The 21,835-nt window shown below is 40.9% G+C and overlaps 1 protein-coding gene across 1 annotated transcript; it reads left to right on the plus strand.

The window, feature by feature from the left end:
* Positions 1–736: 736 nt before the first annotated feature.
* LOC138370739 (NAD(+) hydrolase ApTIR-like) lies at positions 737–1,771 on the plus strand. The gene has a single exon (XM_069335338.1). The coding sequence runs from the start codon at positions 737–739 to the stop codon at positions 1,769–1,771; it is 1,035 nt and encodes a 344-aa protein (XP_069191439.1).
* Positions 1,772–21,835: the final 20,064 nt, after the last annotated feature.

A 21,835-nucleotide genomic window follows, 5' to 3' on the forward strand; every position in this document is an offset into this window, starting at 1 on the left:
TGTGGGATGTGACGGACCAAGCTGCACCAGTAGTGTGATGGACCAAGCTGGACCAGCAGTGTGCGATGTGACGGACCAAGCTGCACCAGTAGTGTGATGGACCAAGCTGGACCAGCAGTGTGCGATGTGACGGACCAAGCTGCACCAGTAGTGTGATGGACCAAGCTGGACCAGCAGTGTGGGATGTGACGGACCAAGCTGCACCAGTAGTGTGATGGACCAAGCTGGACCAGCAGTGTGCGATGTGACGGACCAAGCTGCACCAGTAGTATGATGGACCAAGCTGGACCAGCAGTGTGCGATGTGACGGACCAAGCTGCACCAGTAGTGTGATGGACCAAGCTGGACCAGCAGTGTGGGATGTGACGGACCAAGCTGCACCAGTAGTGTGATGGACCAAGCTGCACCAGTAGTGTGATGGACCAAGCTGGACCAGCAGTGTGCGATGTGACGGACCAAGCTGCACCAGTAGTGTGATGGACCAAGCTGGACCAGCAGTGTGGGATGTGACGGACCAAGCTGGACCAGTAGTGTGGGATGTGACGGACCAAGTAGTGTGATGGACCAAGCTGGACCAGCAGTGTGGGATGTGATGGACCAAGCTGGACCAGCAGTGTGGGATGTGACGGACCAAGCTGCACTAGTAGTGTGATGGACCAAGCTGCACCAGTAGTGTGATGGACCAAGCTGGACCAGCAGTGTGCGATGTGACGGACCAAGCTGCACCAGTAGTGTGATGGACCAAGCTGGACCAGCAGTGTGGGATGTGACGGACCAAGCTGGACCAGTAGTGTGGGATGTGACCGACCAAGCTGGACCAGTAGTGTGGGATGTGACCGACCAAGCTGGACCAGTAGTGTGGGATGTGACGGACCAAGCTGGACCAGTAGTGTGGGATGTGACCGACCAAGCTGGACCAGTAGTGTGGGATGTGACCGACCAAGCTGGACCAGTAGTGTGGGATGTGACCGACCAAGCTGGACCAGTAGTGTGGGATGTGACCGACCAAGCTGGACCAGTAGTGTGGGATGTGACGGACCAAGCTGGACCAGTAGTGTGGGATGTGACGGACCAAGCTGGACCAGCAGTGTGGGATGTGACGGACCAAGCTGGACCAGTAGTGTGGGATGTGACGGACCAAGCTGGACCAGTAGTGTGGGATGTGACGGACCAAGCTGGACCAGTAGTGTGGGATGTGACGGACCAAGCTGGACCAGCAGTGTGGGATGTGACGGACCAAGCTGGACCAGTAGTGTGGGATGTGACGGACCAAGCTGGACCAGTAGTGTGGGATGTGACCGACCAAGCTGGACCAGTAGTGTGGGATGTGACCGACCAAGCTGGACCAGTAGTGTGGGATGTGACGGACCAAGCTGGACCAGTAGTGTGGGATGTGACCGACCAAGCTGGACCAGTAGTGTGGGATGTGACGGACCAAGCTGGACCAGTAGTGTGGGATGTGACAGACCAAGCTGGACCAGTAGTGTGGGATGTGACCGACCAAGCTGGACCAGTAATGTGGGATGTGACCGACCAAGCTGGACCAGTAGTGTGGGATGTGACCGACCAAGCTGGACCAGTAGTGTGGGATGTGACGGACCAAGCTGGACCAGTAGTGTGGGATGTGACCGACCAAGCTGGACCAGTAGTGTGGGATTTGACCGACCAAGCTGGACCAGTAGTGTGGGATGTGACCGACCAAGCTGGACCAGTAGTTTTTATCCGAGAAAAAACTTTCAAGGAAGTAACATTTTTGACATTGATATGTTGAACAAAAACATATCTTCATATCATGTATGCTTCATATCATGTATACTTCATATCATGTATGCTTCATATCATGTATGCTTCATATCATGTATGCTTCATATCATGTATGCTTCATATCATGTATGCTTCATATCATGTATGCTTCATATCATGTATGCTTCATATCATGTATGCTTCATATCATGTATGCTTCCGCTGGCATCAGGTTACTCTGAGCTTAAGTTGCGTTATCAACATTAACCGTTAGCTCCAGTGTAGCTGCCAAGCATTTACTGTTAACATATGTTTCTCGTAACTGTGATGCTGTCTCAAGTGTACTGCTAACAGTTGCTACCATTAGGACTAGTGTCGTTGTCAGTGTTGTACTAAAGACAGTGCCTGTGTTTTGCGCTGTATGGCGTCACTATTGCCTGGGTAGTGCAGCGTTTGCAGGACTGTACAGTAGGTGTTGAAAGCTTTGTTTGTGACCCTTTTAAATTGTCGAACTGTTGACAGTATTATATATGTTGCTCACTTGACCTTGACCTGTGGGTGAGACAATACCTTGACTTGTTTGTGACACCCATCTTTGCCTGGGTAATACCAAACTTCTTGCGCTGTGTGTGACCCAATGCCTCTACTTGCATGTGACCGAGCATCTGACCTGTATGTGATTCAATACGTTGGTCTGTGTGTGACCAAGTACCATGACCATTGTTTGACTCAATACACTGACCTGAGTGTAACCCAATACCGTGACTTTTGTGTGACCCAATACCGTGACCTGTGTGTGAACCAATATCGTGACCTGTGTGTGACCCAATACCATGACCTGTGTGTGACCCAATACCATGACCTGTGTGTGACCCAATACCATGACCTGTGTGTGACCCAATACCATGACCTGTGTGTGACCCAGTACCATGACCTGTGTGTGACCCAATACCATGACCTGTGTGTGACCCAATACCATGACCTGTGTGTGACCCAATACCATGACCTGTGTGTGACCCAGTACCATGACCTGTGTGTGACCCAATACCATGAGCTGTGTGTGACCCAATACCATGACCTGTGTGTGACCCAATACCATGACCTGTGTGTGACCCAATACCGTGACCTGTGTGTGACCCAATACTATGACCTGTGTGTGACCCAATACCATGACCTATGACCAAAGACCAGTGCAACCTCTGTGTGTGACCTGTGTGTGATCTAAAACCCTGACCTGTGTATTGCCCACGAGTATGACCTCTCACCACCACAGTTGTTCCCAGCACAATGTTTCCCAACTTGGAGGCCCCAAGTCAGAGGTCACCATCACTGAGATCACTAACACAGTGGTCACCAACACAGTTGTGGGAATTTATTCTTACCTTTTTAACTCTAAAATAAGCAACTAACTAGCCACTTGGAAAATGTTTTCTTCTTTGGCTAGTGGACTCTATCTATTCTCTGTTCCGTAAATATCTCCATTCCCACAGTGATCCAATAGAAATGAGGCTGCTTTCATTTACCTGTTTAATGAGAAAATCTCCACTTTCCACTTGGTAAAAAAGAATATGTATAAGTGCATCTCTGATATGGTTAAAAATTATTTTAGCCTATCCTTTTGTTCTGGTAACTTGTTACATATGAAATATTATAAACAACTAGCAGTACCCGGCCACGCGTTGCTGTGGCTCAGCAACGCATGTACGTTCCTGAGCCACAGCAACCTTTCCTTTTCCTCAGTCCTTCCCACCATTCCCCCCTCACCCGTCTCCTCGTCCTTCCCACCATGCCCCACTCCCCTGTCCCTTTGTCCTCCCCACAATTCTCCATTCCCCCCATTCCCTCGTCCCCCCATCCCAAACTCCCCCCGTCCCCTCGTCATCCCCACCATTCCCCACTCCCTCTTCCGATGCCTTCCCAAAATGTCTGATGTTCCCATCAGAAAATTGGGAACATCAAGTGATCTGATGTTCTCAAGTGATTCTGAAATATACGAAAAACAGTTAAAAATGGAATGAAAATATGAAAAAAAAAAAAACTATACTCATGAAATGAATGGTATGGTAAACAACACAGCTCAATTCCAACTTAATTCACACAAAATAATTAAATCAAAATGAAAATAAATCAAAATCTATGAAAATTCAATTTATCATTGCAATCAGAAACATTGAAATGGAATTATAACCTATTTAGTATAGCATGTGTGTTGCCTTTATATGCAACAGATGGCACTGTTTTTCAAGAAAAAACTGTCACAGGTATGGCATCCATACTTATTCTTACAAAATGAACGGTATGGTAAAAACACAGCTCAGTTCCAACACAATGTCATACAAACTAATTCAATAAAAAATTAAATAAATTGAAATCTATGAAAATAAAATTTATTAATGCAATCGGAAACATTGAAATGGAATTCGTGACATATTTAGTATAGCGTACAAGAGGCTATTATGTGCAACAGATGGCGCTGTTTTTCAAAAACGCATGTTTTTACCTGTCACAGAGGTGGCATCTATATAGTAGGTATATAAAAAGACGTGTCTATTCGAATGCAACGTTGTGTCAAAATTTCAAACCAATCGGTGAAGAATTTTCGGAGATTACAGCGTGTGTTGCTCTTACGTCCAACAGATGGCGCTGTTTTTCAAGACAAGTATGATTTTTCCTAATACAGGTGAGGCATGTATATATTAGATATATAAAAAGACGCGCCTATTCGAATGCAACGTTGTTTTAAAATTTCAAAGCAATCGGTAAAGAGTTGACCAAACCACACACTAGAAGGTGAAGGGACGACGACGTTTCGGTCCGTCCTGAACCATTCTCAAGTCGATTGTGAGTTGTGAATGATTGAGATGTGAATGAACGATTGTGATTGACAATCGACTTGAGAATGGTCCAGGACGGACCGAAACGTCGTCGTCCCTTCACCTTCTAGTGTGTGGTCTAGTCAACATACTTTAGCCACGTTATTGTGACACATTGCCTGTAATCGGTAAAGAGATTTCGAAGATTGCCTCACATGAAAAACACATCAAAAACACAGTTTTTCAAAAAAAGCATGTTTTTTTTTTACCATCACAGACGTGATATCTATATAGTATGTATATAAAAACCTGGCCGGATGCGAATGGAACGTTGTGTGAAAATTTGAATGCAATCGGTGAAAAACTTTCGGAGATTGGCGATTTTCAATAGTTGGACAGCTTTTCAATTCATTAGGGAGTGAGTGCCATAGCCTAAGTTCCCTTTATTTGCATAGAGTGTTTACACAGATTAAGTTTGACTCTGGGGATATCAAAGAGATATTTATTTCTGGTGTGGTGATTATGGGTCATATTACATCTGTCCAGGGAGAGTTTCAGAGTAGGGGTTTGCATTTAAGAACAGGGTTTTGTAGATGTAGTTGACACAAGAGAATGTGTGGAGTGAGTTTATGTTTAGCATGTTTAGGGATTTAAACAAGGGATATGGTTGTTTTCTGAGTGCAGAATTTGTTATTATTTGAGATAGTTTGGAGTGGTTGAGCCCCATGCACAGATACCGTAATTAAGATTGGGATAGATTAGTGCTTAATATCACTATATTAATGAGAGCTGAGATGAGAGCTGAGATGAGAGCTGAGTTAGGTACATAATATCTGATTTTGGAGAGTATACCAACTGTTTTAGAGACATTCTTAGTTATGTGTTGTATGTGGGTACTGAAGTTGAGTCTCTTGTCTAGGAATAGGCCAAGAAACTTTCCATCATTTTTATTACTAGTGTTAACATTGTCTATCTGAAGCTGAATTGCATTTCTTGATTTGCTTCCTAATAAGATGTAGTAGGTCTTTTTTATGTTAAGCGTTAGTTTGTTGGTTGACATCCATAAGTGGACTTTTTTTAGTTCATTATTAACAACATTATTTAGTATATGTGGGTTGGAGTTTGAGTAGATGAGGGTAGTATCATCAGCAAACAATATAGGTTTAAAAATGTTAGAGACATAAGACAGATCATTGATGTATATAAGAAATAGGAGAGGGCCGAAGACGCTGCCCTGTGGCACTGTAACGGTTATTGGTAGAGTGGGAGAGGTTATATTATTGATGGCTACTGTTATGAGCTCAGGTAGCCAAAAAACGAGTCTCCCATTTGAGAATTATTCTATCAAGCCTGACCTGACTAGGAGGTCGGAGATATACAGACATGAAGATTCATATGTAAAAATTATTGGGTAAATTTTACAGAGTTTAAGAATGTGGGCAGTGAATAAGAAAATAGATAAATGACTGGTTAGGAGATGTGGCCAAGTTTTCAATAAGCCAGAATAAGCCAAGTTTTCATGAATTAATTGTTTTTCGACTACCTAACCTACCTAACCTAACCTAACTTTTTCGGCTACCTAACCTAACCTAACCTATAAACATAGGTTAGGTTAGGTAGGGTTGGTTAGGTTCGGTCATATATCTACGTAAATTTTAACTCCAATAAAAAAAAATTGACCTCATACATAATGAAATGGGTAGCTTTATCATTTCATAAGAAAAAAAATAGAGAAAATATATTAATTCAGGAAAACTTGGCTTATTAGGCAAATCGGGCCTTGCATAGTAGGCTGAGAAGTGAGTTCTGGCTACTAGGTACGATATATATATATATATATATATATATATATATATATATATATATATATATATATATATATATATATATATATATATATATATATATATATATATATATATATTATTAAATATGACCGAAAAAGTAAGAGTAATAATTCTAACACGAATTTTCTCAATCTTTCGTACATCACGCTTCACTGTTGGAGGTAAATCAAAAATCAATTCTCCAAAATCTTGAGCCCGGATGGGCACATGTATAAGCAAGTAGATGGGGTCGCCATGGGTTCTCCCCTAGGTGTCCTGTTTGCAAACTTCTACATGGGTACCATCGAGCAAAAAGTCTTAGTCGACATGAACTTGAAACCGGCCATATACTGCAGGTATGTTGACGACATTTTTACACAGGTACCTGATGTCAGACATCTGCAGGAGCTGAAGGAGGCATTTGAGCAGAGTTCCGTGCTGCGTTTCACTTACGAGATGGAAAAGGATGGGAAGCTGCCCTTTCTAGATGTAACAGTCATGGAAAAGGACGGAGGTTTCCACACTGCAGTCTACACTAAGGAAACAAACATAGGAATGTGCCTAAATGCCAACAGCGACTGCCCAGACAGGTACAAGAGGAGTGTTGTTAACGCATATGTCGACCGTGCTCTCAGCCACAGCTCAGAATGGAAGCAAGTCGACGAAGAACTCTGTAGGGTAAGGCAGGTCCTAGTCAATAACGGCTTCTCCAATGGTTTCGTCGAAGACATCATAAGAAGGAAAGTGAAAAGCCATGCAACCTCTGAAGAGACAACTAATACAACACCTATACCCCCTATTAGACTATTTTACAGGAACTTCTTTTCCACAGCTCATAAAACGAAGGAAAGGGTCCTGAAAGATATTGTTAATAGAAACGTTATCCCTACAGACAAAAATCAGAGGATACAACTGACGATTTACTATAAAACCAGAAAAACGACCAGCCTACTCATGAGAAACTCTCCAGACACAAAACAGAACGCTTTAAAAGAGACTAACGTCGTCTATGCCTTCAAATACCCACTTGGGGAATGTAAGCTCCAAAAAAACCAGTATATAGGCAAGACAACAACATCTCTTTCTAGGCGTTTAACGATGCATAAGCAACAGGGCTCCATTAAGGAACATATAATCTCTTCCCACAACCAAACCATCGCTAGAGAAATCCTAGTAAACAACACAGAAATCATCGATAGATACAGCGATAGCAGGCGGCTTGACGTTTGCGAGGCACTACACATCAAGAAGTCAACACCAGCAATCAACAGCCAATTATTGCACAACTATATTCTACCCACCTCAAGACTCCGCTCCAATATAGAAGCATCAAGAAATATGGACCAATAGGCTTTCTACAAACACTTCTATTCAATATCCATTGTTTCGTGTTCTGTCTTGTGTTGATGAAATTAATACCCTATTAATACTCTTGTTCTGTCTTGTGTTGATGAAATTAATACCCTATTAATACCACATTTTGTTCTGTCTTGTGTTAATGCCACATCACCCCTTCCACCTCACTCAAATGTAGATATAAAATCGGAGATACGTAAGTTCTATTCAGTTGTGTATTTGTGAACTAAAGTCTTTGAAAATGTAATAAGTTTTACGAAACGCGCCCGTGTCGCGTCAGACTAGAAATAAAAATGAATTTTGGAGAATTGATTTTTGATTTACCTCCAACAGTGAAGCGTAATGTACGAAAGATTGAGAAAATTCGTGTTAGAATTATTAATCTTACTTTTTCGGTCATATTTAATATATATATATATTTATATATATATATATATATATATATATATATATATATATATATATATATATATATATATATATATATACATATATATATATATATATATATATATATATATATATATATATATATATATATATATATATATATATATATATATATATATATGTCGTACCTAGTAGCCAGAATGCACTTCTCAGCGTACTATGCAAGGCCGATTTGCCTAATAAGCCAAGTTTTACCGAATTAATATATTTTCTCTATTTTTTTCTTCTCAAATGATAAAGCTACCCATATCATCATGTATGAGGTCAATTTTTTTTCATTGGAGTTCAAATTAACGTAGATATATGACCGTACCTAACCAACCCTACCTAACCTAACCTAACCTATCTTTATAGGTTAGGTAAGGTTAGGTAGCCGAAAAAGTTAGGTTAGGTTAGGTTAGGTACGTTAGGTAGTCGAAAAACAATTAATATATATTCTCTAATTTTTTCTTATGAAATGATAAAGCTACTAATTTCATTATGTATGAGGTCAATTTTTTTTATTGGAGTTAAAATTATCGTATATATATGACCGAACCTAACCAACCCTACCTAACCTAACCTAACCTATCTTTATAGGTTAGGTTAGGTTAGGTAGCCGAAAAAGTTGGGTTAGGTTAGGTTAGGTAGGTTAGATATTCGAAAAACAATTAATTCATGAAAACTTGGCTTATTACGCAAATCGGGCCTTGCATAGTAGGCTGAGAAGTGCGTTCTGGTTACTAGGTACGACATATATATATATATATATATATATATATATATATATATTATAAGCCTATACTTGCATAAACCACAAGTGAAGATTAATAATCTTTGGACAACACCCACCAGTGGGACTCGAACCCAGAGAGCACAACTACCTTCCAGTAGCTGCCATAACTAGTATGCTTTAACCCACTACACCATCAGACCCTACAAAAGAAGTAGAGAGTTCGAGATATATATACATCCCAAACATCTCCACTTCCCGAGATGTTTGTGCTTTCTGGGTTCGAGTCCCACTGGTGGGTGTTGTCCAAAGATTATTAATCTTCACTTGTGGTTTATGCAAGTATAGGCTTATAAGCTGGACATGTGTTCTCTCACATTGACAGTGGCTTGACGAAAAATGCAGACTGACCCCACACTCATCTGGTGCCCTCGGGAAGTGGAGATGTTTGGGATGTATATATATCTCGAACTCTCTACTTCTTTTGTAGGGTCTGATGGTGTAGTGGGTTAAAGCATACTAGTTATGGCAGCTACTGGAAGGTAGTTGTGCTCTCTGGGTTCGAGTCCCACTGGTGGGTGTTGCCCAAAGATTATTAAACTTCACTTGTGGTTTATGCAAGTATAGGCTTATATATATATATATATATATATATATATATATATATATATATATATATATATATATATATATATATATATATATATATATATATGTGTCGTACCTAGTAGCCAGAATGCACTTCTCGGCCTACTATGCTAGGCCCGATTTGCCTAATAAGCCAAGTTTTCATGAATTAATATATTTTCTCTAATTTTTTTCTTATGAAATGATAAATCTACCTATTTCATTATGTATGAGGTCAATTTTTTTTTATTTAAGTTAAAATTAACGTAGATATATTACCGAACCTAACCAACCCTACCTAACCTAACCTAACTTATCTTTATAGGCTAGGTTAGGATAAGTAGCCGAAAAAGTTAGGTTAGGTTAGGTTAGGTAGGTTAGGTAGTCGAAAAAACATTAATTCATGAAAACTTGGCTTATTAGGCAAATCGGGCCTTTCATAGTAGGCTGAGAAGTGCGTTCTGGCTACTAGGTACGACATATATATATATATATATATATATATATATATATATATATATATATATATATATATATATATATATATATATATATATATATATATATATATATATATATGTCGTACCTAGTAACCAGAACGCACTTCTCAGCCTACTATGCAAGGCCCGATTTGCGTAATAAGCCAAGTTTTCATGAATTAATTGTTTTTCGAATATCTAACCTACCTAACCTAACCTAACCCAACTTTTTCGGCTACCTTACCTAACCTAACCTATAAAGATAGGTTAGGTTAGGTTAGGTAGGGTTGGTTAGGTTCGGTCATATATCTACGTTAATTTTAACTCCAATAAAAAAAAATTGACTTCATACATAATGAAATGGGTAGCTTTATCAATTCATCAGAAAAAAATAGAGTAAATATATTAATTTAGGAAAACTTGGCTTATTAGGCAAATCGGGCCTTGCATAGTAGGCCGAGAAGTGCATTCTGGCTACTAGGTACGACATATATATATATATATATATATATATATATATATATATATATATATATATATATATATATATATATATATATATATATATATATATAGACCCAACAATATATGACAATGTCAGACCACGGAGGAAAAATGAAACAGGAAATTTCCTTAACGTTTCACCATCTTTTTTCCTCCGTGGTCTGACATTGTCACATTCTTAATCACGTGTTTATTTTCGTGATATACACACATATATGTATATATATATATATATATATATATATATATATATATATATATATATATATATATATATATATATATAACTGAAAACTCACACCCCCAGAAGTGACTTGAACCCATACTTCTAGAAGAAATGCATGTGATGTACAGGATCCCTTAACCACTCGACCAACATGACCGGGCAAAAGAGGATGGTAGCCGAGGCTAATTCCCCATCCCCCGCCGGCACTCTGTTGGTAATCATGGGCATGGTATTTTATCAAATCACGTCATTCTTTGAGGCACACGTGAGGAACACAAATGCAAACAAGCTGGGAGCCGGTCGGCCGAGCGCACAACACGCTGGACTTGTGATCCTGTGGTCCTGGGTTCGATCCCAGGCGCCGGCGAGAAACAATGGGCAGAGTTTCTTTCACCCTATGCCCCTGTTACCTAGCAGTAAAATAGGTACCTGGGTGTTAGTCAGCTGTCACGGGCTGCTTCCTGGGGGTGGAGACCTGGTCGAGGACCGGGCCGCGGGGACACTAAAAAGCCCCGAAATCATCTTAAGATAACCTTAAGAAGAAGCCTGAACGGTCTCCAGGCATATATGGAACTGAAAACTCACACCCCAGAAGTGACTTGAACCCATACTGCCAGAAGCAATGCATCTGATGTACAGGACCCCTTAACCACTCGACCAACACGACCGGGCAAAAGAAGATGATAGCCGAGGCTAATTCCCCATCTCCCCGCCGGCACTCTGTTGGTAATCTTGGGCATGGTATTTTATCAAATCACCTCATTCTTTGAGGCACACGTGAGGAACACAAATGCTAACAAGCCTGAACGGTCTCCAGGCATATATGCAACTGAAAACTCACACCCCAGAAGTGACTCGAACCCATACTGCCAGAAGCAATGCATCTGATTTACAGGATCCCTTAACCACTCGACCAACACGACATTACTAAAAAGGATGGTAGCCGAGGCTAATTCCCCATCCCCCCGCCAGCACTCTGTTGGTAATCATGGGCATGGTATTTTATCATTAAAGGAAGGGGGTGTAAAGAACGAAGTGAAGGGAATGTTCCTGAGGGAATGATTCCCTCAGGAATGAGTGTGGAGGGGACGGACCAAGCTGCACCAGTAGTGTGGGAGGGGACGGACCAAGTTGCTCCAGTAGTGTGATGGACCAAGCTGGACCAGCAGTGTGGGATGTGACGGACCAAGCTGCACCAGCAGTGTGGGATGTGACGGACCAAGCTGGACCAGCAGTGTGGGATGTGACGGACCAAGCTGGACCAGCAGTGTGGGATGTGACGGACCAAGCTGGACCAGCAGTGTGGGATGTGACCGACCAAGCTGGACCAGCAGTGTGGGATGTGACGGACCAAGCTGGACCAGCAGTGTGGGATGTGACGGACCAAGCTGGACCAGCAGTGTGGGATGTTACCGACCAAGCTGGACCAGCAGTGTGGGATGTGACGGACCAAGCTGGACCAGCAGTGTGGGATGTGACGGACCAAGCTGGACCAGCAGTGTGGGATGTGACGGACCAAGCTGGACCAGCAGTGTGGGATGTGACGGACCAAGCTGGACCAGCAGTGTGGGATGTGACCGACCAAGCTGGACCAGCTGTGTGGGATGTGACGGACCAAGCTGGACCAGCAGTGTGGGATGTGACGGACCAAGCTGGACCAGCAGTGTGGGATGTGACCGACCAAGCTGGACCAGCTGTGTGGGATGTGACGGACCAAGCTGGACCAGCAGTGTGGGATGTGACGGACCAAGCTGGACCAGCAGTGTGGGATGTGACGGACCAAGCTGGACAAGCAGTGTGGGATGTGACCGACCAAGCTGGACCAGCAGTGTGGGATGTGACGGACCAAGCTGGACCAGTAGTGTGGGATGTGACGGACCAAGCTGGACCAGCAGTGTGGGATGTGACGGACCAAGCTGGACCAGTAGTGTGGGATGTGACCGACCAAGCTGGACCTGCAGTGTGGGATGTGACCGACCAAGCTGGACCAGCAGTGTGGGATGTGACCGACCAAGCTGGACCAGCAGTGTGGGATGTGACCGACCAAGCTGGACCAGCAGTGTGGGATGTGACCGACCAAGCTGGACCAGTAGTGTGGGATGTGACCGACCAAGCTGGACCAGTAGTGTGGGATGTGACCGACCAAGCTGGACCAGCAGTGTGTTATGTTGGATATTTCCAACATCGAATACAACATTGTTGTATTCTCATTACTTATTACTAATCATATTAATATTGTAGTAAGTAAAATTAACAACTCGTAGAATTCTCCTGTACTAATAATTCATCTGTGCATTAGGCTAGAATTCTCACGTCATCTAACGCTAGTATTGCGTCAGATTTCTTTACAGTAAAACACATTATATACAATTTGTGTGAGAATTAAATACGATTCTCCATAATTAAGGCATTCTGTATGACAACTGATTGCAGACGAATTGTTCTCTAACTAAAAGCCGAATAGAGCGTTAGAATTATACCGTCTACCTCGCGATAGTGTTAACGTCATCAATGAATGCTATGGGGAGACATTAATTCCTCTCCCTTGTATCTTTACTATTCTTAAATAGTTAAATAATAATATTTCGTTCCTCTAAATAATAAACCCGTCCAGTCTTTAGAGTTTCAAGCGCGAATGCGAGAAATATTAATGTTCATGCCAATAATTTGTGTAATGAACGTCGACTCGGCGTGGGGGAAGGGACGCGACGCCATGCTCAGTCGGTGACGGTGTCGGGAAGCGGACACGTGCAAAGCCAGAAGGAGGCAAAACCACGCTTACCGTACTCACAAAAGACGCCATTGTCCAGCAAATAGGACACGTGTGTCTATCCACAGATGAAAGCCGCCACTGTGAGGCGTGAACGACCTTGCAGATAATATCTTCAACTAGTGCTGGTGTTAAATAAGGGACCCCTAGACTTGGTTCCTGACGACACGTGATCAGCCAACTTGAAACGCATCAATCCAGGATAGGTTCGCCGGAGCCTGGGATGCGAAATTACGGCAATCTTAATACTTACACAGTGCCCACAGCTAAGTACCTTTTATTTGATGCATCATTTACAGGTTTAATAATAGCGGGGTGATTGCGCGTCACGCGGCACGACAACACCTAATAACAGGTGATTAGAAATTTCTCTGTAGATACCAATAATCTTGAATATGTATTGAGTAGTTAAATCAATTGCTACTGGTAGTTATTTATTTTGCAGCTCGAGAGACGAATTCCTCATGCTGTCTTCTCCATGTTAACCGTGTCAGACGTCGGTGTACCAGACTTGGAGATTAAGAGGACTGCCAGGGTTATCTAAAGGAATCCATTACCAGCTAAGGCTTATTTCTTTTACTCATAACATTGCAATTTGATACATTCAGAATGTTTTCAACATAATGTGTGATTTACTGTAATTCATTATTATGCTCATATTCATGTTCTTCTTTGTATGAATAATATTATATTCTACATTAATTATAGGATTAGATTATTATTAATAGAATTAGTGAACGAACCACACTGATTCCTGGACGTACTGACCTCCAGTAATAACCCCCCAATGTAGGTGTTTGAGGTTTGGTTTTAATAATACAGCCCATTAATTATTCTTATGATCATACTTTCTAGTCATATCCATAGTCACTGGTTTTCTCTAGAATTTTATCTAATGATCTGAAATTCTCAGTTTCCCTCTTTACTTTAAAAGCGGGTGGTCCTTCGTAATTTAATTTACTACTTTAATTATTAATTAATCAGAATCAAACCCAAATATCCCACATTATGGTCCTTATCGAACCGGATAGGCATTAAATTTATAATTAAAATATTAGTCATTAATAACTAATCCTTGTGTGACATAAGCTAGACTAACTATTTAATTAATTGTGTCAACTAACAGTGTAACACATCAGTTAGTCTAGATCACACTAACATAGCTACTTTATACATAGCTTTAGTGGGTCATAACCAAGTACCCACAACATTTAGACCTACACTTCATACTGAAGTAAAATCCTTAGGTCACCAAGAGCAACAGCTCATAACCTTATATTAATCACTAACACCAATTAAGTGTTAACCATTTAGGCTATACCAATGTTTCATTATATGACTGTCAGCAGACCGTCCATTATAGCTTGAATCCATGTTAAAGTTACTGCTTCACTCATGTCAGTGGATCATTAACATTTAGGGATCCAGTATACTAATATAAATTACTGATCTCATATTAGTTAATCATTACTAACCCTGATAACATTTTATTCCACAATTAGGAGTACATTTAGGAGTTAGATAATATTTACGGCAGTAGAATACTTGCCAAACACAATTAATTCCTTTGTGTTCATTTAATTTCTTATACACATAATTACACAAGTGTATATAAACAATAAAATACAAAAAAACCCAAAACACAGCACAATTATTTGCACATTACTGCACCATAATATAATCTTTGCCAACCTTTGTTAGGTAGCAATTTAGGCTGTGATTGTGTTGAATTTGGCACAAGCACTGACTAAATATAGTAGTAGTTTCTCAAGTAGAAATTCTCACGACTAGGCTTGAGCTAGTTTGTGATATATATTATTCCTTTGTGCTGACCCTATCAAGGGTGGGATTAACCATTTATTGTGTAATTATTTTATTGCATATTTCTATGTATGTCTTTGAGTGTTACTGTAAGTCTGCTACCCATCCGAGGCTGATTTGGAAGAGCTAAGCTGAGGAACACCTGTAGTGAGACCAAGGTACCACTCAAATCTTAGTTGCTTATTATTAGGTAGGTAGCTAACCTCTAAATGAGGTAAATTGCAACCAGCCTCAAGAAATATTAGGCTGTCAATGCTTATACCTGCTCTACATCAAGGAGCAGACTATAGCTATACCACTAGCTACATAAGCCCTATCAGGCTGTCAATACTTATACCTGCTCTGCATCAAGGAGCAGACTATAGCTATACCACTAGCTACATAAGCCCTATCAGGCTCAATTTACCACAAGAATGAATCCTTTAGAAAGGAATGCAAGATTCTTGACAGCTCTTCAAGCTCCTTTAGGAAAACTGCTTATGAAATGTCATTTCTGTGTCGAAACTGACCCAGGTGACGTCTACAGACTAGCAAGTTCCATAAGGATCGCCAGCCAAAAATATGACTACATCAAGACTGTAATCGAGACCCACAGGAATTTACTCCAAGCCGGTCATACTGTCTCAGACCACTTACGTCTAACAGAATCTGATCTCGATAACTATGAACATTCTGTTCAAACCAGTTTAGACCGATATAAGGAGGTGCTTGCGAAGCAAGATATTCCCGAGTGGGTGGATCAGATCATTAATAGACCTGTATCCAAGCTAACACTCAGCTCAGATGAAATACTTGAGCTAAATCAAGACGAGGAGAATCCTCTAATCAATACTGATCACTATACAAGATCAACAACTGAAGATCAACCTTCATTTTCTAACCTCTCATCTAATACAGCTTCATGTGATGATTTGTTTACAGAGTCTGATCAAACTTCAGACCACTCTTCTCAATGTTCCCTGGATTCTATAAGTTCGATACATAATGCTACTGAATTAACTAGCTTATCACCAGAACCCAGAGAAACAAGTGAAGCTGCAGATGAAACAAGTGAAGCTGGAGTGATCAGTGAATCTGAACCAGAAAATGATAAAGCTAATGCTGCAGCAGCTGCCGAAGCTGTAATCAAAGCTGAGGCTAAACAAGAAGCCTTAAGCAACACAAGTAATGGTCACAATTGCTCACAACAGCCTTCTAAAGTAAGTGCTGACAATGAGAAGACTATTATAAACCTTGTGCACCAATTATTAAATTTATCTTCACCAGAACAATCAGTTAACTCTTTACAAGCTTTTAGTTTTCAGCTTGAGACTCTGATAAATTCTTTCAGTAAAGAGGTGGATCACCCAACTACTGAGTGGATGACTAAAATTATCATCCAAAGAAAATTGTCTGGTGACACACTTAATAAATTATATGTATGCCAGAATGGTAATACCCTGTCAATGCAGGATATATTTACAGGTTTGCGTAATATGAGCAATCATACAGCAGACCAAGCAATTAATGCTAAATCTGAATGCACCAAAACTGTACCTACATCAGTTTCCTTGCCTGAAACTCCTAAAGTGACACTGTCACTAGGTAACCAAGGTGCTAATACTCAATGTAACAACAATCAGTTAAATACTGATTCATCAGTGAGGCCTAAGAGTCCCACAGGTGCTCCTAAGAGACCTAATAGTCCAAAGAGCACTGCTAATAATCCATGTAACCAGAATCAGTCAAATACTGATTCATCAGTGAGGCCTAAGAGTCCCACAGGTGCTCCTAAGAGACCTAATAGTCCAAAGAGCACTGCTAATAACTCCACAGGTGCTCCTAAGAGACCTAATAGTCCAAAGAGCACTCCCAAGAGCCTGTTAATGGTTCCCCAGAGTATACCAAGTACTCACAAGAGAATAAATAACAAGCAAATGCAAGCAGCAAAACCATCACAACCTGCTAATACTGTTTTACCTAAACCGGTAACACCTAAACGATCTGCAGGATGGGGAATGTGCTTGTTTTGCAATCAAAAACATTCTCTGTACAAATGTACTAATTATCCTAATAGAGACACAAGAGTCAGACGACCCAAACATTTACACAAATGTACTAGGTGTCTCAAACCACATAATGTTAACAGCTGTGACACCCCACTGAACACCTGCAATAGGTGTAGAAGGGGCAAGCATCATGCTGCACTGTGAAAATTAGTTAGGACTAACTATGTCAATCCTAGAATAGGACGTAGAGAATCTACACCAGTACAGTGCTGCAAGGTGCGAGATGTGTACAGCGTAACTTCCCAAGCATCTCAAGTGGATGCTGCTTTGCCTACTGCCCAACTTCAAGTGAAGAACAGAGGAACCAAGATCACCATACGTGGATTATTTGATCAAGGTTCCCAGAGAACTTTCATTACTCAAAGGGCAGCAGAGGCACTTAATTTACAACCAATAGGACAGGTAAAATTAAACTTGTCAGGGTCCATGATAAATCGAGGAACCCATGAATACACAGTAGTTCAACCGCTTGTACGACTAGGTAGTCAAGCCAAGGCTGTCCAAGCCATTGTTGTAGATCAAATACCTTTAGACTTAAATATTAAGGGTCTGGGGTACACAGCCCACTTCCTGCAGGAACGTGAAATTAAATTGGCTGACAACAAATTAATGTCTGACCGCCTTAATAATGTAGATGTACTAGTAGGAGCCGACTACTATTACCAGTTCATAACTGGACATGTTAAACGATTGGGAATGAATATGCTCCAATCTGCAGGAGGCTACTTACTTACTGGTAAAGTTCTGAATGTGAACAAGCCTAAGCCTGCCAACAATAAATTAGTCAGCAGAAAATCAATTCTCCAGCAGCAAGCTAAAAGGAGAAACACAGCTGAGTAATAAACTCAGATTGAATGTAGTGCAATTGATACTCGCTGAGATGTTTCATAGCTCTCAGTGAAAATCAATGGTCCGAACTCAAACAAGTACAAGTCACAGCGACCAAACTATTGAATTCACTGCAGACCTAGAATTATTCTCGACAAGTAGTAATTGACCACACTCAGTCTTCCTAGTTAAATTGTAATGTTAGGCTAGAGAAACTAGTACTCCCTAGGAATTAATCATGTTAGGCTAGAGAATCTAGCACTCAATGCCACTGGCATTTCCTGAATTTAATTATAAATTCACTAGGACCACTGGTCCACTATACTTGCGCTTAAAGGTTTGCCAAGAAAACCTTCTTAATACCATGTTTTCTGCACTAAGAGTTAGTGATAAATACTTGCATTAATTGTTTGAGTTGTTTTTCTTTCGTTTCTGCTTATTTAGTGTAGGAGCGCAACACGAACAAACTTGCACACTTACTAATAGGTAAGTGAATTTTCAGAGAACTAATATGTTTAATGCATTACCGTTAAACATTAGCATTGTTAATTAACATGCTTCATGAGCTTAACATAGCTCACCTTAGAATTAACGTAATAATATGAGTGCTCGTTCACCATGCGCACGAGCTTAATATTGCTCGCCATGATAACTGAATGACAAAGCTCCACCTCGTTAATTCGAGTTCACTGAACTCACCCTGTTAACTGTTAACGAGCTCCATGTAGCTCACCCTGTCAGCACTGCTGACGAGATCACTGTATCTCACCCTGTCAACACTGTTGACGAGTTCACTGAACTCACCCTGTTAACTGTTAACGAGCTCAATGCAGCTCAACCTGTCAGCACTGCTGACGAGCTCACTGCAGCTCACCCTGTCAACACTGTTGACGAGTTCACTGCAACTCACCCTGTTAGCACTAGCTAACGAGCTCACTGTAGCTCACCCTGTCAACACTGTTGACGAGTTCACTGCAACTCACCCTGTTAGCACTAGCTAACGAGCTCACTGTAGCTCACCCTGTCAACACTGTTGACGAGTTCACTGAACTCACCCTGTTAGCACTGCTGACGAGCTCACTGCAGCTCACCCTGTCAACACTGTTGACGAGTTCCATGTAACTCACCCTGTTAGCACTGCTAACGAGCTCACTGTAGCTCACCCTGTCAACACTGTTGACGAGTTCACTGTAACTCACCCTGTCAGCACTGCTGACGAGCTCAATACAGCTCACCATGTTCACGAGTTCAATATGACTCGACCTGTTAATGAGCTTAATACTGCTCACCATGTTAATTCGAGTACATTTTTGCTCACAATTAGCTTAGTCCCTTACTTAGGTAGGTTAGAAATTCGAACCATTTATTTAGGTAGGCTTAGGGACTTTAGTTAGTGTCAATTGAGTACTAGCCTAATCTGTACTCACCATTAATTACAGTTGACTATACTTATAGAGACTGATTTAATAAACTCAAATTCATGTAAAGGTGATTTCGTACTAACCAGTTTACAGTGTCAAGCCTATGAGCTACCATTTAATTAGCTCATAAGTCAGAATGACTAGGCTACTAATCTCACTGTCGACTCAGAATTTTCCTTGATTTAATGAATAGACTTTTCAGTCTCTACTTTCTATTATTTAGCTAGTTAGCAAATTAGTTGTACCATCAGTCAGCATGACTACTGCACGGCAGTGCACATTAAATTCAACTTCCTCATTTGAATTTGAGGTGATCGTGATGCTGCGTGATGTTATTGTCTAGTAACTCAATAGTTACAAGTCACAGCGACCCTGGACAGTGACCTCATTGTAGTGTCATAGTCTCCTTGATCTTGAATGACTAATAATACTTTACTGTATAATCATACAATGGTGTTATCAGTTCTTAGGAACTTATTCTGAGTTTACCTACGATTCAGCAGCTACGTAATACACCATTACATGTCACTGCGACCCTAGTTGTTGAGTTTATTGTGAGCTTTAGAGCGTTCCTGATTACCGATAACTTAATCATTTAATGTTTCAATATTTCATGCATGTTTCCACTAAGGGAAACTGCAAGCCTATTACAACTCTGAACAAGAGTAATTTCTTTCACTTCCCACTGAGACAACCGTGATGAAACTACGATGTGATATCACGTAACGAAACATTACACGTCACTATGACCCAAGATATCGCATCACCGTAGATTCTGTTAGTTTAAATTGTGAGAGTTGAATTCTATAAATATTGTGTAGGCTACAAACAACATGTTTCAGTTGACATGTAAATAGCAAGACTCAAATTCTTGTAAGTCCTTGATAAATCCGGGACGTTCGTTATGTGTGTACTAACATACTAACCTACTAACATACTAATGTGTTAATCTTAATATCACTTCGGGATAGGTCAGTACAACACAGTACACTGCGACCCTGGGAATCCCCCCCCGGAGTTATGTTGGATATTTCCAACATCGAATACAACATTGTTGTATTCTCATTACTTATTACTAATCATATTAATATTGTAGTAAGTAAAATTAACAACTCGTAGAATTCTCCTGTACTAATAATTCATCTGTGCATTAGGCTAGAATTCTCACGTCATCTAACGCTAGTATTGCGTCAGATTTCTTTACAGTAAAACACATTATATACAATTTGTGTGAGAATTAAATACGATTCTCCATAATTAAGGCATTCTGTATGACAACTGATTGCAGACGAATTGTTCTCTAACTAAAAGCCGAATAGAGCGTTAGAATTATACCGTCTACCTCGCGATAGTGTTAACGTCATCAATGAATGCTATGGGGAGACATTAATTCCTCTTCCTTGTATCTTTACTATTCTTAAATAGTTAAATAATAATATTTCGTTCCTCTAAATAATAAACCCGTCCAGTCTTTAGAGTTTCAAGCGCGAATGCGAGAAATATTAATGTTCATGCCAATAATTTGTGTAATGAACGTCGACTCGGCGTGGGGGAAGGGACGCGACGCCATGCTCAGTCGGTGACGGTGTCGGGAAGCGGACACGTGCAAAGCCAGAAGGAGGCAAAACCACGCTTACCGTACTCACAAAAGACGCCATTGTCCAGCAAATAGGACACGTGTGTCTATCCACAGATGAAAGCCGCCACTGTGAGGCGTGAACGACCTTGCAGATAATATCTTCAACTAGTGCTGGTGTTAAATAAGGGACCCCTAGACTTGGTTCCTGACGACACGTGATCAGCCAACTTGAAACGCATCAATCCAGGATAGGTTCGCCGGAGCCTGGGATGCGAAATTACGGCAATCTTAATACTTACACAGTGCCCACAGCTAAGTACCTTTTATTTGATGCATCATTTACAGGTTTAATAATAGCGGGGTGATTGCGCGTCACGCGGCACGACAACACCTAATAACAGGTGATTAGAAATTTCTCTGTGGATACCAATAATCTTGAATATGTATTGAGTAGTTAAATCAATTGCTACTGGTAGTTATTTATTTTGCAGCTCGAGAGACGAATTCCTCATGCTGTCTTCTCCATGTTAACCGTGTCAGACGTCGGTGTACCAGACTTGGAGATTAAGAGGACTGCCAGGGTTATCTAAAGGAATCCATTACCAGCTAAGGCTTATTTCTTTTACTCATAA

The sequence above is a fragment of the Procambarus clarkii genome, chromosome 33 (genome assembly GCF_040958095.1).
Source record: "Procambarus clarkii isolate CNS0578487 chromosome 33, FALCON_Pclarkii_2.0, whole genome shotgun sequence".
NCBI classification, from domain to species: Eukaryota; Metazoa; Arthropoda; class Malacostraca; order Decapoda; family Cambaridae; genus Procambarus; species Procambarus clarkii.

What these genes read in the sequence shown, in the direction of transcription:
- LOC138370739 (XM_069335338.1), top strand. Translation starts at nt 737, where the DNA reads ATGGACCAAGCTGGACCAGCAGTGTGGGATGTGACGGACCAAGCTGGA.